General features: G+C 40.2%; 1 protein-coding gene across 2 annotated transcripts in view; it reads right to left on the bottom strand.

Annotated features, from left to right (window-relative positions):
* ogfod1 (2-oxoglutarate and iron-dependent oxygenase domain containing 1) overlaps nt 1-9,205 on the bottom strand; it is a 35,824-nt gene extending 26,619 nt beyond the window's left edge. For both annotated transcript variants that reach the window (XM_060837832.1, XM_060837833.1), the window contains exons 1-5: nt 8,973-9,205; nt 6,478-6,626; nt 5,512-5,558; nt 4,600-4,700; nt 364-480 (exon numbers count right to left, since the gene is read on the bottom strand). In XM_060837832.1, coding sequence (XP_060693815.1) covers nt 364-480; nt 4,600-4,700; nt 5,512-5,558; nt 6,478-6,626; nt 8,973-9,126 — 568 coding nt within the window. In that variant the 5' untranslated portion in view covers nt 9,127-9,205. The remainder of the gene's footprint in view (nt 1-363; nt 481-4,599; nt 4,701-5,511; nt 5,559-6,477; nt 6,627-8,972) is intronic.
* Between the last annotated feature and the right edge of the window lie 15,896 nt (nt 9,206-25,101).

The following is a 25,101-nucleotide window of genomic DNA, read 5'->3' as shown; positions in this document are numbered from 1 at the left end:
TCTCTGGTCACGAGAACACCTGAGCCTTTAATGCTGAATTGCATTAGAAGCTCGACCAAGTCCTGTCAGGTCCATTTACCCTGATATAACCTCACTCTCCATAAAGACTCCGAATACTACCAATTGTATTAACGCATAGTACTAACATTTGTATGGCTGCATTGTGATAACACAATGTTTATACCAAGCATCCAGACCACGGATATCCATGAACTTACAAATCTCAACAATTGCTGTTAAGTTCAACACAAAACTGAAACCCAGAATTATGATGGCAGGCAGTTAAAAATTTCTGGGATGGAGACATTACTGGGTCGGTATTAAACTTGGAACATTCAGTTGTGTTTGTTTAATATTACTCACCATCTGCACCATAAAGATCCAAATTTCCACCATCGCATTTTCCCCATTCAGGAACAAGATACAGGATGAATGCTATTCTCCGCCCTTCTAATTCATCATCGTGACACAGCAACACATCTGTAAATGCATCAGTTTTAAATTTCAGCATGGTTTAAGCATTTCATTTTCAGATTAATAGTGACACAATCAGCGTGGATTCAAATTCCCGTACCAGTTGAGCTTACCACGAGGAATCCTCTTTGTCAACTCTCCCATCACCTGAGGCAGAGAGTCATAAAGTCCAACAACATGGAGACAGGCCGTTTGACATAAACTGGTTCATGCCGATCAAAATGTCTGTCCCACGTTAACCCCATTTCCCTGCACTTGGCCTATAACCTTCTAATCATATCCTATCCATGTATTTGTCCACATGCCTTTTAAAAGTTATTAATGTACCCCCCTCCTTCACTTCCACTGGCAACTCATTCCATATGCGTACCAGCCTGTGTGTAAAAAAGTTGCCCCTCAGGTTCCCTTTTATTCTTTCCCCTCTTACATTAAACTATTGCCCTTGATTCCCCAACCCTGGGAAAAAGACTGAGTGTATTCACCCTATCCAAGCCTTTCATGATCTTATACCCCTCAATAAGGACACCACTCCGCTAAACCCGCCGATTCTCCTACACTCTAAAGAAATATGTCCTAGCTTGTCCAACCGCTCCCTGCAACTCCACCACTGAGTCCAAGTAACAGCATTGTAAATTTATTTTGTAATCTTTCCAGTTTAATAACATCCTTCCTATAACAAGTTAACCAAAACTGAACATAATACTCCAAGTGTGGCCTCATCAACATTCTGTATAACTGCAACATAACATCCCAACTTCTGTACTCAATGCTCTGACAGACGAAGGCCAGTGTGCCAAAACCCTTCTTGTCTGCCCAGTCTACCTGTGACTCCACTTTCACAGAGTATGGGACCTCTCAGGAAAAATCACTGTCAGTTACCGCCCTTTCATGAGGGAGCAGCCTATGATCAGGTGGGGTAATGATGACTCAACCTTAATTTCACAGCCTGTTTCATATGAGAAAGAGCATTTTGTGCAAAACACTAATAACATGGGTTAGCACTCACAGCTGGTGTGTGCAAAATGCTTCCAAGTCAGCCTTCACAGGAAATCAGAGCGTTCCTACTCCAACAAAAATAAAGATCATTTCAGCTTATTTGGCAGCATTCATTTCTTGGTACTTAGGTTATAAGAACTGGTTTCGCTCTAATATATTCCATGCCAATATTCCAGTGTGTAATTAAACAGTGTTGCATTATTGAAAAAGCACATCCTCTAACACAAAATCAAATACAGCCATGTTCTGAGTTTAGTGGACAACAAAACAGAGAACACTCACACTGTCCTGATCAGCTATTTTCATTCAAGAACAACAAAAGTACCCAATAGAAAATGGGGCGCTATCCTTCTAACTTGAATAGGGCTTTGCTATAGCATTGCAACAAGCCAAGATTGGAAATGTTAGCATACCAGCAAGATGGTACATTGAAATGGCACTGGCTAAAATATTGTGGTCATTCTTACAGACACAGCAGAGGTATTCCACAAAGTGGTAGCATAATCTATGTTTAGTATTGTCAATTTGCAAGGACCACATTGTGAGCAATGAATACAGTAGATAAATTAAAGAATTACAAGTCTTTATGACCTGAAAAACACATAACCTAGATGATGAGTTTGGACAGTGAGTTGTAAAGGACTTATACCTTCTCCAGGGTGGTGACAGGGGGTGTTCGGAACAAAGGAAGGTTGGATCAGGTGTCATGGAGGATGTGGTCACTGTAAAATCCTGACAGGGAAGGGGATGGTAAGAGGTGTTTGTTTAGAGCATCCTGTTGGAGGAAGTTGATCAGTTGAACGTAAAAGCTGGTGGGTTGGAAAGTGAAGACAAAAAAATTATCATTGTTCAAGAAGGGAGGACATGGGATGAGGGCAGAAGTGTGTGGAATGGGAAAAGGCGGATGGCCACAACAACCAAAGTGGCAGGAAATCCTGAGTTGAAGAAAAAAGCATTTTGTCAGAGACATCCCTGTGGAGTATGATATCAGCTGTACAAATTCAACAAAAATGGAAAAACTGGGAGAATGGAATGTGATCCTGAGCAGAAGCAGTGTGAGAGGAAATGTAGTCAAGTTAACTGTGGGAATCAGTAGGCTTGTACTGGTTATTGGTGACCAGCCTATCCTGAGAAATGGAATTAGAGAAATCAAGGAAGGGAAGGAAAGAGTCACAGATGGACAAAGTGAAGATCAGAAAAGAACGGACATTGAAAGCAAAATTTGATTACATTTTCCCAGTTCCAAATGAGAGAAGCAGGCAGCATATTTGATGTAATTGATATCCTGGAAGAAGACAAAAGTGGGAGTGGAGCAAGGAGTGTTCCGCATATGCCAAACAGATAGGCATAACTGGGACTTATGCAGGTACCAACAGCCACATCTTTAACTTGGAGAAATGAGACAAGTTAAAGGAAAAATTGTTCACAGTGACAATGACCTCAGTAAGGTAAAGGACATTGGTGCTGGATGGAATTGTTCATACCTCCTTTGAATGAAGAAGCAAAGAATCTTCCAATAATCTGGATGGGGATTGGACACAGAGAGAAATTGCATGTATCTTCAACCTTATACCATTTATGTAATGTTCCTGTTTCAATACAATGCAAATTAAACATCACACACGATATAGCAGAGTGCAATGAAACCGTACCTTTGTGATACCATATGCATATTAATCTTGCATACATACTGTTAGAACTCTTCTGAGATTTTAATTACCTAACGTTTATTCATTTAGCAATTTTGGCTTGGAGCTGAGAACTGTGAACTGAAGATGACTTTAGACTGTGGGATCACAGCTTGCATTAAAATTAAAACAAACAAATCAAGCTTTTGTTCATTTGTGAGGCTAAATCTGGAAGCTAATTGCAGGTTGGTTCCTGATCAGAAGGTTCTGCAGATGCACCTTTACCAGGGAACACTATTATGCTTAAACAGAAAGCAGAAGTTGGTTTTAACAAGGTCATCGGCGATTGGTTCCACCAAGTCTGGAAAAGACCTTATGTTCAAGCAGATAGCAGATATTGAAGGTATCCGGGATCTCGTGGAAGATTCAGTCAGTCAGGGAGTGGTCAAAGTTTGGATTGGGTTCTGGACTTTTGGTTTTCCTGTGAAAAGGAATCTGATTGTTGATGGTACTGCCTGAGGATTTTAAAGCTCGCTGTCTAACCTCCCTTGAGCAGTTGCTGGAAGCTCAGAGGATAGAAAACTAAGTTTAAAGAATTACTGCCTTTATCTGAGTGAACTGAAAAGCTAACCATGACTGGCACCTTCAGAAAATGAACCAAGAAAACAACACCTATGCTTGTGGAACAATGCATCAAAGAAACCACTGATGGAATCTGGTCAGTTTCCTTATTTGATTTTATTTGCCCCTTAACTATGTTTGTTTGTCCTTTGTGTGAATGGGACTAAAACCTAAGGTTTTTCAGCTTATAGCAGAGACAAATTGGATTATTTCAATCTTTAATTTTCCTCGACTAAAGTTACGATGTTAACAAATCATGAAGTCTTTTGTTGAAGGTACAAGCTGGTGTCTGAAATTGATTATTTGCAAAGATGGGATTGGTTATTCAAAAATTATAAAACTAGGAAGGGCCCGGACAGGGTGAACAGTTGAGGTCTTTTTCCTTGGGAAGGGGAGGGCAAAACCTGATGGCATACGTTTAAAATGAGATGGGAAGATTTAAAAGGAACTGTTGGGCAACTTCTTCATGCAGAGGCTGGGTGTGTATGGAGTGGGAAGCTCGAGGAAGTGGTGGAGACTGGTACAATAACAACATTTCAAAGGCACCTGGATCAATCAATGAATCGGAAGGGTTTGGAAGGATGTAGCCAACTGCTGGCAAATGGAACTATTTAGGATATTTGTTTAGCATGGCCGAATTCGTCTGATGGGTCTGGTTCTATGCTGTACAACTCTATGACCCTAAGACAGGTTAGGAAATATTAGACTCAATTTTGAAGATCTTTGAAGAATTTAATTTTAATGTGCTGCAAATACACAGATGGAAAGGCCGATTTGGATTGCCTGTCTGTCTCCATTTTGTAACAATGCAATACACCCAGTAAAGTAATACGTATTAATGATACTCAGTGCAAAACACTATTTACCGAATGTCATATACCTGTATATTCGTATTTAGCACAGGATAAATCCACTGTGTTTTCTAGTTTTATACCAATGATATCTGATAACCATGTCCGAAAATCTTCAAACAGAACCTTCCTAGAAAGAGAAAAAAAGATACTTTTTAAAGCTTTTGCAATGTGTAAAGCAATGGTAATGAAATACAAACTCGAGAGTTATTCAGAATATTCATGGACTCACTGCAAAAGAAATTATCACATATTATGAACAGTTTAATCACTGGCATTGTTGGAGGGAACATAACGCAAATCAGGCACTGAGGGGACAAGTGAATGTCTCAGAAAGGAAACATAATTGAGGGTCTGGGAGAAAACATTTTGCAGAGATCAGAATGGTGTATGGGACGAAAAGAGCTGCTAACAATATGCGGGTAAGGCTTGTCCAAACAAATATAAAAGTTAAGGATTGCATTAATCAGTCTGAGCCAGAGAAAGTGCCCAGTACAAGAGGCCAAAAGAGAAAATATTTTTTGGAAAAGGCAGATAAAATATATTTGGAAGTGATTCCAAGAGTTTGCACCGAAGAAACATTCACGTGCAGACATCACAAATCAAATGAAAGCAACAATAACTGGGCTTTTGTGCAATAACATGGCTGATATCAATTTGCTTCTTAAAGCATTAAAAATAAATAGCGTACTTTCTGTGATTAATTCTTCTAACTAGTTTATTCCTTACTTCAATTCACTCAATTGTGCAGCAGCTGCTTGCTCTCAGAGGTGTCAGGTTCGCATCTACAACATGTACAAAGCATGCTCATGACCACTGAATTGAAAATCAGTGGTGCAACAAGGAAAACCTACTTGAAAACACATTGCATTCCAGTCCAATAAACCAGTTCAAACTGTGCTCTTAGCAAGCTCAGAAAAGATATGTTCCCAGTGACTCACCTTAATGCTGAAATGTGATATTCTTTCTTCTTCCGGAGATCATCAGACTGTCAGAGGAATGGAATATATTATTTTTTTCGAAAACCTCAACATAGTCATTCCACCTGAAAATTTATATCTTGTACATCTCCCTTATTATCTACACCTGGAACTCAATTAGTTCTGATTGGTCACATCTACAATCTCATTGTCAATTTTGTCAATTGTGTGAAAATTTATACTTATAATCACATCTCACTGATGTTTACAGACAACCATTTCAGACAGCAGAATATGGAGGTTCAGATGTACCTAGTAAGATTTTTCTGCTCAGGCTCCACAAATGGATCAGTGTATATGCCAATATTTTAAAAATCTGTCCTAAGAGATGAGATATGACAACTGTAGTTGTAGATGGATAGACAGAACAAGTAATTTGTTTGTTGTACATCATTCTGGATCCAATCACCTCATTTAATGTTATTCCAGTATATCTACTGGACAAGAATCACCACACCTAACATTATTCCAGGGTTTGCACTTTACTGGCATCCCCTCATCTACATCATTCCAAGAATATTGCTGCATGAAGACCTTCCTATATTACAATAGTGACTGAATGTCAAAAGTTTTAGTGCCTGCAAAAGGCTTCAAGATCTTCTGAGGTTGTGAAAAGACATTATAAAACTGCAAATTAATCAGTTATCTCCTTCATCGCACTTTATCACTTCAATGTATCCACTCCACTCTGCTGCATTGAGATTCTGGAGTCCTTCATCACACCACAGTAAGTGATCCTTCTGCCATACAGAAAATCTCTTAGCTGTCATTACTCCTAAATGGTCATAGCACCATGAAGTCATTTCACTCAATACAGTCTGCAAACAATGGAACTATTAATTCCATGGCTCAGTTTGATTGTTGTTCAGATTATCAAAATTTCCTGCCCATTTGCTATCTCGCTCCTTCCAAAGATCTGTTTCTTACCTGCTTGAATTTATAGAGATCATTCGATTTGTCATAGAAGTTCAGCCGCAGAAGTTCATTCTGAAGGCCCGCCAGGAATCTTTGACTCTGGACAAAATTTGGTATCACACAATGTGCAAATGGCTGTGTGTCCAGTATGAGACCCTTTTCTGCAAAGGGAGAAGCAAAGATTCCAGTAAGTACCTTGGAAAGGAACAGTTTTGTTTTTATAAATTACCGAAAAGTAACATTTTCTTAATATTAAGCATCTGCAAGAATAAAAACATATGTTCGCTTAGCAGACCCTTCAAGGCTATGAAATCTCTGTACACCGTTACACTAGTGTTCTCTCATTTATACTCGCTGGCTTGATATGCAGAGTTCTCTTTCTGGCCATCAGTATTTGAACTTTCAGATTGTGTCATTAAGTTCATTTACACTCTCTTTGCCTTTAAATCAAATACACTCAAATTAAAAACATGTTCAAGGAGTCATTAGACTCCCTGTGCACTTTATGACATTGGTTTGACACCGAAGCTGCACTCAATTATCTGAACCCTCTTGAAGAGGGTGCAACCTTTGGAAAACCCCATAGCACTTCCTTCCAAGAACAACTGAGCACCAGATGTCAGATTCATACTGCAGCCTCGGTGACAAGAGAATAGCAGAGCTTGCTTGTCAGCAATTCTACTGTCAATATAGAAATTCATGATAAATGAACCATAAGTGTATCCCTACATTGCATGCCTTGAACTTATGTTTCCAGCCCTTGAACTGTGAAAACACCACTAACATGCCAAAATACATATCGAAAGGAAATATCTATTTTCTCTAACTTCTGGTTTCCTGTCTGTCCACCAACCTTTTCTATGCGTGTTGCTAGATTTTGAAGCTCATTGTATTTCCTCACCAAACAATTATTGTTTTCTCACAAGCGATTTGGTAAGACAACTTATCAATACACAGATCCACACACAGATCTTAATGCATTCCTTTTTTCCATCCAGCTATCTCAGCAAACTAAAATCCTATTAAATTTGCAAAACATGACATTCTTTTAACAAATCCGTCCCAACTGCCCTTGATTAACCCACACATTTCTGAATGTTCACCAGTTATAACTTGAATTGTTCTGCATTCAAAACATTGTTCTTGTTATTCAAAATACTTTCACAATATAATTACTACTGTTATACAGATACAAACTGTGTTTCCCACAGCACTCTCTCAAACAAAGTGCACTCTCTCAAATAAATTGCCAGTTCATTCACTTTTAGTGGAGTGGTTGAGGGGTAAATGTTGTTTGGAACAGTAGGAGACCGCCCTGCTCTACCACAAGAGATGCAATCAGATCTTACATTCACTGATCATAAGCTCTGGATTTCACGGTTATCAGTGAAGCAATAGCACTCACTACTGACCTCATGGAAGCTGCCCCACAAAGATATTGTTAAAAATCACATAATACCAGGTTGTGCTCCAACAGGTTTATTTGGAAGTACTAGATTTCAGAACACCTCTCCTTCGTCAGGTAGCTAGCTGGTGTTACATTGGTAGGTGGACTATAACCTGGCAATGTGTGATTTTTAACTTTGTCTACCCCAATCCACATCGGTACCTCCTCATCACAAATATATAGTAATTTGTGTGTCATGGCTTTCCACTTTCTCAATATTACTCTGAATCTGGTGCCAAATGCAAAATCCAGCAGCAGTATCATTGAGAATGGCAATCAGACTGCAATATTCCCATCTGCAGCAAAATGCATTGAACTGAATTGAATTTATTGTCACATACCGAGGCACAGTGAATTGCCTTGCTAAGAAATTAGCAGGCAAAATGCAGTCAAATTTTCACTTTTGATTATAAGTATTTGTTTTTCACTGACGCTGAAGCTGCTCAGTAATTTGAGCTTGGAAGATCAGATAAAGCCCAGTTACATCTTAATCAACAAGGTGTAACCTTGTCAAAGGATTTTACAGCGAGACTAAGTACAAAATTGTCAGTTCGCTAACTTCGAATTGTTTTCAATTTAGACAACTTCAACAGCGCACCCTGGAGGGAAATGAAATCACGAACAGCAACTTGTGCATTTCTTCATTTCACTGCACACATGTGAACTTCAGACATTGTTATTAATATCACAAGCACAGTGATGGCTAACGCTGTTAGCTTAGTCATAATTACAATCACAGAAAAAAAAATGCCATCTAAAGCCATCACACCGTCAATAAACCACCCCATCAACGCTGCATTATGTGATTTAAACATTGAAACAAATAAGAATCACTTGACTCAGTTTAATTTTGCTTTCTCTCCACAGATGCTACCAGAGTTTTTCCAGCGATTTCTGTATTTGTTTATTGCATTATGTGCTTCGTCGTCTTCTGGCCATCACGAGAGCACCCAGTGAACCCAGAAGACTTTGGAATTGTTTCGCCAGCATTGATTACTCTGATTACTCCCCTTTTCCAATGTATTGCCTTCCCAAGGCTGTCCCTCTCGCTGCCCCTCACCATGTGAGTACTCGAGTCCCCGGCTCCAGGCCTCCCTCACTTGCTCCTTCGCTTCCGACAGCAGGGGATTCAGTTCCGCAACCTCTCGCTCTTTTAGCTGTCGCTTCCCTCCGGTCCAGCTGCCCGGATCACTCCGTGCCCTCTTAGAGCTCATTCCAAGCCCGGACGGGATGTTCCAAACCCAGGGTGTCACCTCCAGCCGCTGCCTCGCCTCGGACTACATTTCCCGGCAACACCCGGTTCGCCAGCCCAAACAGTTACCTCCTACAACAGCGCCACCTTTCAGATTACAGTGGAGTTGTAGCCCATTGAGAATAACGCCGTTTCAGTCAGATGGTGGAGTGGTAAGATAAAGCAGCTCCTTTGGGAGCAGACAGGACTGCAGTTACTCTGGTGCATCCTTTGCTGCTGATATTTTTAGTCGTTCTGTGTAGAGATGTTATTGCACACATCTGAAGCAAGTGAGATTTGAACCAAAACTCCGAAGAAGTGAGAGGGTCACTATCACTACAGCAATTGCTTTTCTGCTGTTGAAGGAGCCTTGTTGAATTGCTGCAGTGCATCTTCGATGATAAACACAACAGCCATTGTTTGTGGTTGAAGAGGAACTGAATGTTGAAGGTGGTAGGTGGGTGCTAGTCAAGCAGACTAACGTTTCTTGAACGATGTCCAGGCATGTGGAAGGTCGTCCATCACATATCAGATTCGTGCCTTGTAGATGGGGGATTGGCTTTGGGGAGATGAGAGATGAGCAAATTAGCACAGACTTCCAATCCTCTGACCCTCTCTTTGTAGCATTTATATGGGTATTCCAGTTCAGTTGCTGGTCATCAGTCGTCACCAAGATATTGGGCAGCACGGTGGCTCAGTGGTTAGCACTGCTGCCTCACAGCACCTGGAACCCAGGTTAAATTACCACCTCGGGCAACTGTGTGGAGTTTGCACATTCTCCCTGTGTCTGTGTGGGTTTCCTCTGGTGCTCCGGTTTCCTCCCACAGTCCAAAGATGTGCAGGCTAGGTGACTTAGCCATGTTAAATTGCCTGTAGTGTTAGGTGCATTAGTCAGGCATGAATATAGGAAACTGAGTCTAAGTGAGTTGCTCTTTGGAGGGTTGGTGTGGGCTTGCTGGGCTGAAGGGCCTGTTTCCACATTGTAAAACAAAAATGTACATTTCAGGTTCTAAATTTAGCTCAAATCCAAATACATACATAAACACAGCATGCGTGCACACACACTTTAACATCCAAGTATATAAATTTAACTGAATGAGCAAAGAGGAGAAGAAATGTAATTATCTTGTCTTGCTCCAACACTTGTGCAGTGTTACATTTTGGTAGAACAGCAGGATCTACTAAATTCTGAGGAAAGGTCACTGGACCCAAAATGTTAACTTTGATTTCTCTCCACAGATGCTGCCACACCTGCTGAGTTTTTTCCAGCTACTTCCATTTTAGGCTGCACTAACCTCAGTTTCAGATTTGTTTTGCACTCTAATCACCCTTGAGTATTCCTGTTTATTAACACTTTCTATGCCACAGTCCATTGCATTATCAGTAAGACTCAATGTTAATTTTCCCAAAAAGTGTGAGATCAATCTGTGATTGACTCTTCAGGAGAATGGACACTGACTGAGGCTACCTTTCCCTATCTTCTAACTGGTATCTTCAGCTGTCATTTATTGAGGGGTTAAGCTTGTCATTCTGGTCTGATTTCCTTATTTGTATGACTCCTTTCCAAGATAAGAGAATATTTTACAAAATCCTCGTTGCTTATTTGTTCTGAAAAGTGGATTGTATGCTGCCATGTCCACATGACTAAAAGTCTGAGCTCATTTTCATAATTTTTGCTGGAACAGTAAAGGTCCCTCAATAAATCAAGCACATATCACCGACTATTTGCACTCTGAGGCCACTTGTTAGTTGCTTACATTTTCTCTTTGTGTTTGTGGATGCCTGGAATCAGTCTCCTATCTTTCACAATGAAGGATATAATAAAAATGTAAAATTATATTGCCTTAATTCAGAAGATCACAAGACACAAATACAAATGGCAAAATAGCTATTTAAAGATACATGCAAAGTGTGTTCAGTCTAAATTTATAATAAATCATGTATGAAAGGTGGGATAATGAGATATTCTTATAGATTCAGTGTTAATTAAACAAATCAAGAGGAACAATTTCCTGCTAGTCTAAAATAATGCAGGAATACAAGGCCTTTGAATATCAATGGAAGATGGTAGGATTCTCTATTGATGGAGATGGTCACTTTTGGCACTTGTGTGGTACAAACCTTTCTCACATCTGCCAAAAAGTTGAATGTTGTTCAAATCATCTGCAAATGGCCACAGAATACTTCACTATCTGAAAAGTCATGATTGGTGCTGAACGTTGTGCAAAAATCTCCATTTCTGTCCTAATGATAGAGGGAAGGTCATTGATGAAGCAAGTGAAGATAGTTGGCGCTTGGACACTATCTGGAAGAACTCCTGCAGCAGTGTCCGAGAGCTGGAATTATGAGCCTCCAAAAACCACAAGTATCCTCACTTGTGTGAGGTATGACTCCAACCAATGGAGTGTTAAGATTCACAGTTTTGTTAAGGTTGTTTAACTTTAATTAACATATTCTGCAGTGCAAGCTGACAAATCAGAAGTAGCAAAATCATTAAGAAATTATTTTAATCTTGTAACCACAATAGAATATAATTCTATGTGAAGCTTGAGACTCATGGGTTTTAGTCCAAAGCATGGATTTAAATATAAGCATAGGCAATTAATAAAGTATAAGTTGTCCAAGACAGAATATTAAAAGATATGAAACTTGATGAGCAATGTTAAACATTTAAAGTGATTCATTATTTTCAACAAAGATAAATTTGCTAGAAAAATAAACTGTCCACTGGATCCGTGGACAAACTATGGATAAATCAGAGAGGTAAATCATAGAATTTGATGAAATAGACATCTTACACTGTTACTAACAAGTGCATTGAGATTCACAAATCGGAAAATGACAAGCAGTTTATCAAAGATAGACAAACGTAGATATGATCGTAAACAGTTGTGAATTTAATACAAGATAACAGTGGTAAGGCAAAAGTCTAGATTAGAGTGGTACTGGAAAAGCATAGCAGGTCAGGCAGCATCCGAGTAGCAGGAAAATTGACTTTTCGGGCAAAAGCCCTTCATCGGGAATGAAGGCAGGGAGCCTCTAGAGTGGAAAGATAAATGGGAGGGCATGGAGCTGGGGAGAAGGTAGCAAAGAGTACAATAAGTGGATGGGGGTGGGGATGAAGATGATAGGTCAGGGAGGAGGAGATAGGTGGGAAGGAAGATTAGCAGGTAGGACAGGTCATGACGATGGTGCTGAGCTGGAAGGTTGGAACTGGGGTAAAGTGCATGGAGGAGAAATGAGCAAACTGGTATGTCCATATTGATGCCCTGGGGTTGAAGTGTTCCTAACGCGGAAATTGAGGTGTTCTTCCTCCAGGCGTCGTGTGATGATGGAGTGGTGGTAGAGGAGGCCCAGGTCCTGCATGTCCTCAGCAGGGTGGGAGGGGGAGTTGAAATGTTGGGCTACAGGGCAGTGAGGTTGACTGGTGCAGGTGTCCTGGAGATTGTTCCCTAAAGCACTCTGCGAGAAGGCATCCAATCTCCCCGATGTGGAGGACCAGGTAGTCACGGAGGGAACGATCATCTTGGAAAGGGGTGGGGAAGGAAATATATCCCTCCATCAAGTACTGTGATACACCATTGGTTGCAGGTGTCCAATCACAAAACACCCATTGTTTACCAACCTCTGTTCCATATCACTGATCTAATATTGATTCCAATTTGCCACACTGCCTTGTATCCCCTGGGCTCTTGACATTAAAACCTTACTGAAGTCGATGTAGATTACATCATTGGTCTCCTGTGATCTAAACACAGACTCACCTCCTCAAAAAATTTAAATCAACTTTATTAGACATGATTTCCCACTTACAGTGCCATCCCGAGCATGCTTGAATAATTCTAGTCTCTTAGTGGTTGGTCACCACTTGGACAAAAATATCTAAGGTTAAGCTCAAAAACTAATTTCCAAGTTTATCTCTGCCAATGTTCTTGATAAATGGTATCATGTTAGCTGTTCGCCAATCCTCTGGCATTTCCCTTGTGGCCAGAATGAATTAAAACATGAATGTCACTGACCCTGCACTCTCCTCCTTTGTTTCCAACATTAAACTTTAACGCTTCTCACAACAACCTGAGGATTTATCTACTTCTAGACCTGTTAAAACTACTAATATCTCCACCGTCTCATATGTTGAAGTATATTACAGTACCCTTCCCTGACCTATATCATCCTTCTCTTTTGTGATTACAGTGCAAAGTACTCATTTAAAACCTCAGCTGCGCCCTCAGCCTCCACACACTGATCTCCACTCTTTTTGTTACTTTTGACCCTATTTGTTCTGTATTTCATGTCGAAAATGAATAAATTAGTCTGGCATATGGGTGTTGAACTTTTATTTCTGGGTCACTGGCTGTGTTCTAAAGTCAAAATCAATGATCAATGAGCTTACTCTATCCTTCATTCCTCATTTTAACGGCTTTACCAGTTTCCAACGATATTTTTATGAAATACCTAGATGTGGGACAGTACCTCAACTTCCTCATGCGTACAGAACAACCCATTCCAGATTGCAACCTCCACACTGAGGACATTGACAGAATCACTTTGGAAATGGACTGTGTTCAATGCACCACTCTTATCAAAATTAATGTACCAGATTCCACCAACTGTCGGACAAAGTTGCCTTAAACACTTTGCACTTCAATTAATTAAAGCTATTTGACATTAGAAGTACACTGTCCCAACTGGACATGAAGTCTGGTATGTTGTCGACACTATATTTGTTACAAGCCTGCTGACTAACAGTGTTGCAGGAGTTTGCATTGTAGTTTATATAATACGATCAATGCTGCCATTGAGGACTGATCAAGTAAATGCACTTGATTGCACTTCGGTGCAACATTCATCCAATTTCCTGCAATTACTATGGTAAATAATTGGTGAATATACAGGAGAACCAGGACAATTGGCTACTGAAAGCATTTCTCCATGGTTCCACAGTTTTTTTTTTACCTTTGTAACATTAGTGTTAATGCAGTGTATGTGTCTACAACTGTTTCTTCAACTGAGTTATATATTCAGGAACACAGTATACCATTCAGCCTCTGCATTCTGATTTATCATTTAGTTAGATCATGGCTGACCTGCACCTCAAAACCATTCACCTGTCTGACTCCTAATCCCTGAATATTATTAACAAACACAAATCTATTTTCACAATCTTAAAAGTTCATATCTTCAGCTGTTTGGAGAGCAAATTCCAGATTCCTATGAATGTTTGTTTGAAAAAAAAAGTTTCCTCTTTTCACTTACGAATGTTCAGGTTAAATTTTGAAGATTTGGATTTTAACTAGTCTAAGTTCAACAACAGTGCTCTGTTCCAATGGGGAACATATATGCTTGAGTAGCAAAACCTAAATGGGCTGGAAAAGGGATAAGTATTGTATGAATTGTTGCAAGTTAGGTCATGCATGATCATTAATAGTGCAAAGAATAAAACTAATAAGCAAAAAAAATGTTTAAGTTGTGTCAGATTGACTAGATAACACTTGGATTTCTGTGCACAAAATCCACGAGAGGACAGTACATCAGTGCAACTTATCCGAACATGCTGGGGCAATATTTTCTAGAAATCTCAGGGCTGAGGGCTGACCTGATCAATATATGTCTAGTCATGAAACAAACTCAGCACGTGCGTCTGCATGTGTGGAGAGAGACAGTGTTAATGTTAGGAGTCCAGTGGGACTCTTCTTCGGTATTGAAGGGGGCTCAAAACTGTTCTTATGCTGATAATTTAGGAGTGCATGTTGGCAGGGATGGGGGGAGGCACAGACAGAAAGAAAAATGTACACATTGTGAGGGTGCCAAGAGATAAAAACCACAAACTATATGACAATAACACATTGGAGCAGAAGTAGTCCATACAAGTTCATCAAGTCTGCTCCATCTGCAATGAGGTTATATGGCTGATCTTAATAATCCTCATCTCCACTTTCATGCCTTTTCACCATAACCCTTGATTCCATTATCTATTTAAAAATCTATCTCTCTCAGGCTTTAATATCATTAAGCTTGCACAGCTCTCCATGGGAAAGAATTCACAGATTAACTACTGTCTGAGAGAAATTAATTTGCATCTCTATGTTAAGTGTTCAAGCTCTGATCCTGAGATTATGCCCTCTTTCCTAATCATTTACATGAGGGGATGCAATCCTTCAGCATCTAACCTATATGTCCAAAAGAACCTTCTATCTTTCAGCAAGACTGCTTCTCATTCTAAATGATTAAAGTCTTATCTACTCAACCTGTCTTCATAAGACACTCTTTCCAGACCTGGTATGAGCATAGTGAGCATTTTCTGGACTCCCTCTAATGACGTTATATCTTTCCTTATATAATGGGAATAAAGCTTTTCACAGTTTCCAGTTATGGTCTGATTAGTGCTTTGTCTAGTTTTGGCAAGATCTCCCTACTTGTCTACTCCATTCCCTTTGAAGTAAAGAGTAACATTCTAGTTGCTTTCCATATTAATTGCAGAGCTCAGATTGGAGCTTGTTTTCCTGTGTTTTTGTTCAATTAAGTAATATTCAGCTCTTCTATTCTTCCTGGCAATGTATATAATCTTACATTTTTTTATATATTAGTGTCTACTCATGTGACTTGTTTATATTCCCGGCAAACTCTGTGCTATCCTCAACACTTTACTTTCCAGCTGGTTTTGTGCCATTTGCAATCCTGGCTCTCGAAGGTTCCCTTCTTCATCCAAACCATTAATATAAATTGTGAATAATTGTGGCCAAAACACTGAATCCCATCATGCTTCATTAGAGTCATTGAGTCATAGAGATTTACACCATGGAAACAGAACCTTCAATCCAATTCTTCAGTGCTGATCAGACATCCGAAATTAACCTCGTCCCTCTTGCCAGCATTTTGCCCATATCCCTGTAAACAAATCCTATTCGTGAACTCATTCCAAGTGTCTTTTAAATGTTGTAATTATCTCCACTTCCACCGCTTCCTCTGCCAGCTTGTTCCATACATGTGCCACCCTCTGTGTGAAAAAGTTGTCCCTTAGATCCCTTTTAAGTCTTTATCCCCACACTTTAAATCAATGTCTTCTCGTTTTGGACTCCCCTACCCAAGGGAAAAGACCTTGGCTGTTCACCCAATCCATGACCCTCATGAGTTTTTAAAAACTCTCTAAGGTCTCTGATGCTCCAGGGAAAAAATGCTTCAGCCAATTCATCCTCTCACTGTAGTTCAAACCCTCCAAGCCTAGTGACATTCATGTAAATCTTTTCTGAATCCTTTCAAGTTTCACAATATCTTTCCAATAGCCAGGAAACCAGACTTGAATGCAGTATTTCAAATGTGGCCTAATCAATGTTCTGTACAGAGAAACCATGATGTCCCAACTCCTGTACTCAATGAACTGATCAATGAAGGCAAGTTTACCATAAACCTTCTTTACTATCCTATTTACTTGTGACTCTACTTGCAGGAACTTTGAAACTGCACTCCATGGTCTCTTTGTTCCAGAACACGACCCAAGATCTTTCCATTAAGAGTAGTTTCTGATTTCCATCCTGAACTGGAGAGGGGAGATCTCTGTAAAGCATGAAGTTTGTAACCATTCCAAAAATAACAGATTGATGTTCTGTTGGGCCATGATCTGGGGTCAGATAAGAGGTTATATCTGAAAGTTGGTACTTGGCCTATTCCAGATAGATGACAATAGCACGATCCTTCCCAGCAATTCTGATAATAAATTCAAAGTTAGAACTGAGAGCATGGAGTGCAGCAAGTTCAGAGGGCCACAGGTTAGAGTACGTAAGGGGAACAGAGAAAATAAGGCAGCAAGTTGACAATACTCAATGAAGTGATCAAGCTGAAAGACCGAGGGGAGATGGTTCAGATGGAGGGGGTACTTGGAAGTGGGTGAAAGAGTGGGTCAAAGAGTCCTGCCCCAGAGCTCAACATCATGTTCTGCCTGAAATACATTGAAGTTGGGGCATGAAGGGAGAAGTTAAATTCTTCATTGAACATTGTCAGTATCTGAGTGTAAAAGTAAAGTCACCATAGTCTTACCAGCTGCTTTCCCATTACAGAGCGGCAAATGGTGGCAATTTCAGCCTGAGTATCACCACACTTCAGGCAAGGGCAGATGATGAGATGGAAAATCCTTTATGGTGACCTCAGTTAGTGCAGGAATTTAGCCCACACATTTGGTGTCACTCTGCATTGCAAAGCAGCCCTTCAGGTAACTGACCCAGCGGTATAGTGGAGAGAGGGCAAATTGTGGAATTAAAGAAGTCAAAGGGAAGGAGGAGGAGAGAGAATCCAGAAGGGCACTGGTACTTTTAACTTTTTGGAGTTTGTGTTCCTCAACACCTGAAAGCAAGATAAAATGATTCCTATTAAAGTTGTGCATGAAATAAAGAAATGGGGACTCGATAGTGTGAGGTGGTGCTGATAGACAGAGACATTAAGAGTATGCATGTGGTGGCAACTGGCACTGGGTATGGATTGTGGGTTCAGGTGAGCATTGTTGCTGTTCAATTCTCAAGTATTTCCTATGCACTGAGGAAAGATTGAAAGATTAAGAAGGGAGTAAGGCAAAAGATGGGAAATTACAGGCTGGTTACCCTGACATCAGTTGTTAATCAGATTTTGGAATTCATTGTGAAGAATGAGATTTCTGAATACTTGGAAGTGCATGGTAAACTAAGGCAAAGTCACATTGTTTCATCATTGGAAGATCATGGTTGATAATTCTGTTAGATTTCTTTGAGGAGATAATGAGCATGTTTGACCATGGAGAGCTAGTGGATGTTATCTACCTGGACGTCCAGAAAGCCTTTGACAAGGTGGCACACAAGAGGCTGCTGAGTAAAATAAGGGCCCATCATGTTAAAGGCTAGGCAACCATCACGGAGAGCATATTGTCTCACATAAGGCAGAGAGTGGTGTTAAAAGAGTCCTTCTCAGGATGGCAGCCAGTAACGAGTGGTGTTCTACAAGGGTCAATGTTGGGACCACAACTTTGTGCTTTGTGCATTAATGATCCAGATTAAGGAATTAATGGCATTCTGCCTAAGTTTACAGATTGGACAATGATACGTGAAAAGACAGGTAGTATTGAGGAGGCAGGAGGCTTCAGAAGGATTTAGAATCGCTAGGAGAGTGAGCAAAGATGTGGCGAATAGAATGCAACATGGGAAAATATGAGATTATTCATTTTGTTTGGAAGAATAGAGGCATAGACTATTTTCTAATGAGTCAAAACTTCAGAAATCTGAAGTTCAAAGGTAGTTAGGGCTTCTAGTCCAGGATCCTCTTAAGGTAAATTTGAAGTTAAGGCAAATATAACGAGAACGAGAATTGAAAAGCAAGGATGAACTTCTGAGGCTTTATAAGGCTCTTGTCAGATCACACTATGAGTATTGTAATCAATTCGGGGCCCCATACCTCAGGAAGGATGTGCTGCTCCTGGAGTGGGTCCAGAGGAGCTTCACAGTAATGGTCCCAGGAAATAAAGGCTTAACATATGACAAACATTAGAGGACTCTGGGACTGTACTCACTGGAGTTTCAAAGGATGAAGTCAGATCTAATTTATACTTGCAGAATACTGAATGGTCTGGACAGAGTGGACGTTTGGAAGATGTTTTCATTGGCAGGAGAAACTCCGATCTGGGGCACAGCTTTAAAGTAAAGGGAAGACCCTTCAAAATGGTGACCAGGAGAAATTTCTTTAGCCAGAGAGTGGTGAATCTATGGAATTCCTTGCCACAGAAGATTGTGGAGGCTAGGTCATTGAGTATACTTAGAGCAGAGATAGGTAGATACTTCATTGTTAAAGGAATCAAGGGTTACAAGAAGAAAGCAGGAGAATGAGGTTGAAAAATATATCAATCATGATTGAATGGTGGAGCATTCAATGTGGTATGGGTGAAATGACCTAATTTCTGCTCATCAGTCTTATGATATTACGGTCCTATTATGGCAATCTCCCAGTTATATCCACCCTCACTTTCAATTGCATTCCAGGAAACATCCCGTCTCAACCAACATTAGTTCAAACAGCATTTTCTGTACATCCTGGCCAGACAGTTTTACAATGTTTAGCCATTTTACCTTCCATACTTCTATATATCGTTGGTTGACATCATCTGCTTTGGGCAACATCAGTCAAAACATTCATTACATTCTCTAGCCTTGCATTGTGCATCTGAGTATTATTCAGTGCTTTTCAGCAATAAGTACCAAAGTTCTTTTTGCCAATTGTATACTAATTAAATGCCAGTAGAAGACTTTTCAGCTCTGTTTTATTACATTGGCCAATCAATTCTTACATTCTCTGGGTTAGTATTATTTTCAACTTCAATTCCACTGCCAATTTACTGTATTTGATCTGCTCTGCATATGGAGGTATTGATAACTGTATCCATTAAAATGTTTGTATACTTATACCCTATATGAATGTGTGTATGACTGCCTATGTGTGCTTCTGTATATTATGTATGTCTGTGTAGGTGCGCCAGTAAATCCAGTGAATTCCTACTCAAACATCATCTCTTTGTTCGGTTATCTACCTTGATTCCTGATCTAGCAATATCTTTATATTAAAATTCTCATCTCTAGTTTCAATTCCCTCTGTCACCTTGTCCTTGCTATAATTCTGATCTCTTGGCCATCTCTAATTTTTATCATTAATGGACATATTATGAGTTATATATTTCCAAAGCTCTGGAATTCAATAAGAAACAATCGCTGCCTGTCTCTTTATTTAAAGCTTGCTGTTTAATCAAGCTTCAGTCTCTAGTGTTGCTCAGTGGTAAAAGAAATTGATAATATTCCCCGTGAAGTGTCTGGTCATACTTTACAGATACGTTCCATAAATATTTTACTGTTACATATGTGAGTGTGCGTGGGGAGAGCTGTCTCTCTTTAGCTTTGTTTCTCTAGGCTCAATTCGCCTTTATCCCTTTAAATTCTTCACATTTGCCATTTATTACATTCTGATAAAACGTTTTGGCTGGAGAGGAATTCATTTTAGGCATTTTTTTTCTATTACAGGATCGTTGGCGCTCAAGTAGGAACACTTGCAACTTAAAGACAAAAATAGATCACAACTTCTTGCTTGCTTTTTCTCATTTAGGTAAACATTGCATTCGCTTGGAGAACAGAACGTCACGATCAATACCATAATAGAAACAATTGTGGTCAGACGCTGAGTGCATCTCAGGATCTGCTAGTTAGCACTGCGCTCATGTCGCCTTTTTTGACGTCCGGAAGAAGTATAATTTAAGAAATTTATTTGTAATTTCGCGCCTACCAACCATACGTTTCTACAATAGTTTTGCAATCTCTATGTTTAGCGATTCGTCAACGTGCTGATTCTGAAATGCAATCTACTCTGATATCAGCTCAATCGTCGGAGTCATTCTGAGTTTGTCCTTAGTTCAATACCCGCTGCTGCTTCATTCTACGCGTTTCCTGGCAGAGCTTGTCAGAGACGTTTCACATTGCCTTACACTTCCATTTATAGGAACAGAAGTCAGGTTCCAAGTCTAGTAAAGGCAGAATAGAAATCAACCTGATTGGTAATCAGTTCAAATACGAATGAATCATTTCTCCAATTAAGCTTAAACAAATGAAATACCTAATAACAATGTTAAACATAATTAATTTTAGGGGAAAACATCTTTTACTTTCCGTAAGAACATCCATTAGAGAATCATTTATATTTTTCTTTCGAAGTAATTACTGCGCAATTGACTATATTCAGAGAACTAAATCACTTTCTTTCTTATTTTAGACGGAGCCAGGAAACATTTAGAAAAATGGCAGTTATATCCAGTTTAAATTGAGAATTAACATTATGGTTCAAACATTTCTCAGTGAGCTTAATGTATCGAATATTTCAGATTGCACCTTCCAAACGAATGCTCCTGTTGTGGTAGGAAATAGCATTGTACATTCATTATACATTGATTTTGTGCAGCGCCTTTTGCGGACACGTGATCTACCAAAGTGCTCAATAGACAAATGGACGTCAGGTACCTTGTTTACTTACGGCAAAACGGAAATCAAAACCCAATACTTCGTAATTAGTTCAAATATACATTAACCATCCCTCCAATTAAGCTAACCAGATGAATTATCTACTGTCAATATTAAGTCCAACTCACTTAAGAGAAAAGTCGTTTGTATTTTCTGTGAAAACACTTTTAGAGAATCATTTATGGTTTTCTTTCGCAAGTAATTACTGCGTAATTGACCACATCTAGGCATGTAAATTACTCTTTTTATTAAGTTCCATCAAGCCAAGAAACGTTTAGAAAAATGGCAGTTATATCCAGTTTCAATGGGGAATAACGTGATGGTTCAAAATTTCTCAATGAGATTAATGTGTCGAATATTTTAAATTGCACATTCCAAACGAATGCTCCTGTTGTGGTAGGAAATAACCCTGTATATTAGCCCATTGATTTTGTGCAACGCATTTTGCGGCCACTGAGCTATCAAAATACTCCTCAGACAATTTGACATGTTTGACATTGTCTACATTTGTCATGTTGTCACGTCATGTTGGAAACATGGTACTCACGCTGCACAGACGGAAACATTAAAATGCTTCAGTGAGGTTGGTTGAGGGCTGAATTCGAGTCTGGACACAATCAATACAATGAGTTATTGTGCTAAACTGGCTAGTCAGCATTTATTGCCCGCCCCTAACTGCTCTTGAGAAGATGGTGATGCACTGTTTTCTTGCACTGCTGCAGTCCACGTGCTGTACGATGACCCACAATGCCCTTAGGGAGGGAATTCTCTGACTTTGACCGAACAACAATGAAGGAATGGTGCCATATCTCCAAGTTAGGATGGTGGGTGGCTTGGAGTGCGACTTACATGTGTTCCCTCGTATCTGCTGCATTTGTCATTCCAGATGGCATGGTCGAGGGTTTCAAATGTGCGAAAGATCTTTGGTGCATTTCTGCAGTGCATCCTCTACAGCAGAGTTGCAGTGGATGTTGCCAATGATCGTTGGTACAATTGCATGAGTAGGTGTTTGTGGAAGTGTTGCCCATTAAATGGGTGAAATTTCCATGCATGATATCAAGCATCTTCAGAGCTGTTTGAGCTATAGACATCCAGGTAAATTGAGGAATATTCCATCACACTTATGACTTGTGCCTTGCAGATGGTGGGCAGGTTTTGGGGTGTCAGGAGCTGAGTTATTCGCTGCTGTATTCTGAGCCTCTATTCAGCTCTTGTGGTGAATCCAGTTGATTGTCTAGTTAATGATAACCCCAGGGGATTAATTGTGGAGATTCAGTGATGGTAACACCAGCAAATGTCAAGAGCAGTGGTTGTTTGTTATTTGATGTGGTCAATGCTTTGTTTTACTGTGGTGAGAATGTTACCTTCATTTATCAGCCTGAGCCTGAATAGTGTCCACATCTTGTTGCATTTGAACATGGACTACTTCAGTGCCTGAAAAGTCGTAAATGTTGTGGAACCTTATGAAAACATTGGTGAATATCCCCAGTACAGGCCTTATGGTGGAATGAAAGCCATTGATGAAGCAGCTGAAGGTGTTTAGATTTTGACACTACATTGAACAATTCCTGCAGAGATGTTCTGGAGCTGAGATAACTAATCTCCAACATATGTAAACATCTTCATATGTGCCAGGTATGACTCCAACCAGCGGAGAGTTTGCCCGCTGATATTCATTGATTCCAGTTTAGCGAGGACTCTTGATGCCACACGTGGTCGAATATGGCCTTGCTGCCAAGGGATGTCACTCTCAACTCATTTTTCGAGTACAGTTCTTTGGTCCATGTTCGGACCAAGGCTGTAGTGAGGTCAAGAGTTAAGTGGGCCTGGCAGAACCCAAACTGAGCGGCAGTGAGCAGGCTGTAATGATCAGATTATGGTAGTTAGAACTGCTGATGGCATCTTCCATCACTTTAATAATGATTGAGTCATGATTTGGAGGTGCCAGTGTTAAAAATCACACAACACCGGGTTGTAGTCCAACAGGTCCAACCGGTAGATTTAGTAATTCAAATTCTGTTAGTGATCAGTAACAACAGGGTGTGCCTGTATGTGAGGCATGTAGGAGGATTTTGAGTTCAGGAGTGGAGGAGCCTCAGACCTTCACCTTGCCAAACAGTATGAGATTTTTGCTCCCTATATGGATGAGAAAAAGCTGTGGAAAGGATGAATCAGCTGACCATGGCACCGTGGTGCAGAAGGCCATACAAAAGGTGGGGGGTTAAAATACAGTAGTTGTTATAGTGGATTCTACAATTGGGGGGGGGGTGGCAGATGGTATCCTTTGAGAGCCGAATTGGGAGTCCCACATCATGTGTTGCCTGTCCTGTGCCAGGATACAGGACAACTCGGACCAGCTTCAAATTATATTGGACTGGAGGGGGAAGATCCAGTTGTTGTGGTCCATGTTGGCACTAATAAAGTAGGCAAGGCTAGGAAGGAGGACCTGTTTGGGGAGTACCAAGCTCTAGGAAGGAAATTGAGGAACAAGTTCTCGAGTGTCATAATCTCCGAATTATTGCCCGAGCCACATGCTAATTGGCATAGGTATAAGAAAATTAGGGAAGTAAACACGTGGCTAAGAGATACGTGTGGGAAAGAGAGATTCCATTTAAATGGACAGTAGACAATAGACAATAGGTGCAGGAGTAGGCATTTCAGCCCTTGAAGCTATCACCAGCATTTATTATGGTCATGGTTGATCATCCACAATCAGTGTCCTGTTCCTGCATTATCCCCATAACCTTTGCTTCCACTATCTTTAATAGCTCTATCCATCTCTTTTTGAAAGTATCCAGAGACTTGGCATCCACTGCCTTCTGGGGCAGAGCATTCCATCTTTCACTGGGTGAAGAAGTTTCTTCTCAACTCTGTTCTAAATGGCCTACCCCTAAATTTTAAACTGTGTCCTCTGGTTCTGGACTCACCCATCAGCAGAAATATGCTTCCTGCCTCCAGAGTGTCCAATCTTCCAATAATCTTATATGTCGCAATCAGATCCCTTCTAATCTTTCTAAACTCAAGTGTCTCCAAGCCCAGTCGACCCAAGCTTTCAACATGTGATAGTCCCACCATTCTCGGAATTGACCTGGTGAACCTACGCCACACTCCCTCCTCCTCAAATTTGGAGACCAAAACTGCACACAATACTGCAGGTGCAGTCTAACCAGGGCCCTGTACAGCTGCAAAGGGACCTCTTTGCTCCGAAACTCAATTCCTCTTATTATGAAGGTCAGCATGCCATTAGCTTTCTTCACTGCCTGCTGTCTCTCCATGCTTGCTTTCATTGACTGGTGTACAAGAATACCTAGATCTCGTTGTACTTCCCCTTTACCTGACTTGTCTCCATTTCGATGGTAATCTGCCTTCCTGTTATTGCCACCAAAGAGGATAACTACACATTTATCCACATTAAACTGCATCTGCCATGCATCTGTCCACTCACTTAACCCGTTCAAGTCAATCTGTATTCCCATAAAATCCTCCCGACATTTTACCCTGCCACCCAGCTTTGTGTCATTAGCAAATATGCTAATATTGTTTTTAATATTAATATCAATGATAATTTATAAATCCTTGGAGGTTTTTCTGCCAGTCCTGAAACCCCTGCAAATATGTCTTTGTGATGCGTACCACATCATATTGACATTTAGCAATTATTAACATTTTATGGGACATTGGCATCAGTTGTGGAACCGGGATCATCTGTTACAATGCGACAGTCTCCACTTTAACTGATCTGGAACCAGTGTTCTGGTGAAAATGATAAATAGGGTGGTCATTCGGACATCAAAGTTGTGAGTCGGGGGAAGGGAAAGGGAAAGCAAGAGAGATTATGTAGTCAAGTAGAAAGATAAGCAACAGGTTGGTATGTGTGCAGGGTTTAAGTTCAAGGCAGACCAGGAATGAAGCACAAAGGAAAGATAACTTAGGACATATTACGAAAG

This window comes from Hemiscyllium ocellatum, chromosome 17 (assembly GCF_020745735.1).
Source record: "Hemiscyllium ocellatum isolate sHemOce1 chromosome 17, sHemOce1.pat.X.cur, whole genome shotgun sequence".
In the NCBI taxonomy this organism is placed as follows: domain Eukaryota; kingdom Metazoa; phylum Chordata; class Chondrichthyes; order Orectolobiformes; family Hemiscylliidae; genus Hemiscyllium; species Hemiscyllium ocellatum.
The sequence above is the reverse complement of the archived record's forward strand: the minus strand, read 5'-3'. Positions and strand labels throughout refer to the sequence as shown.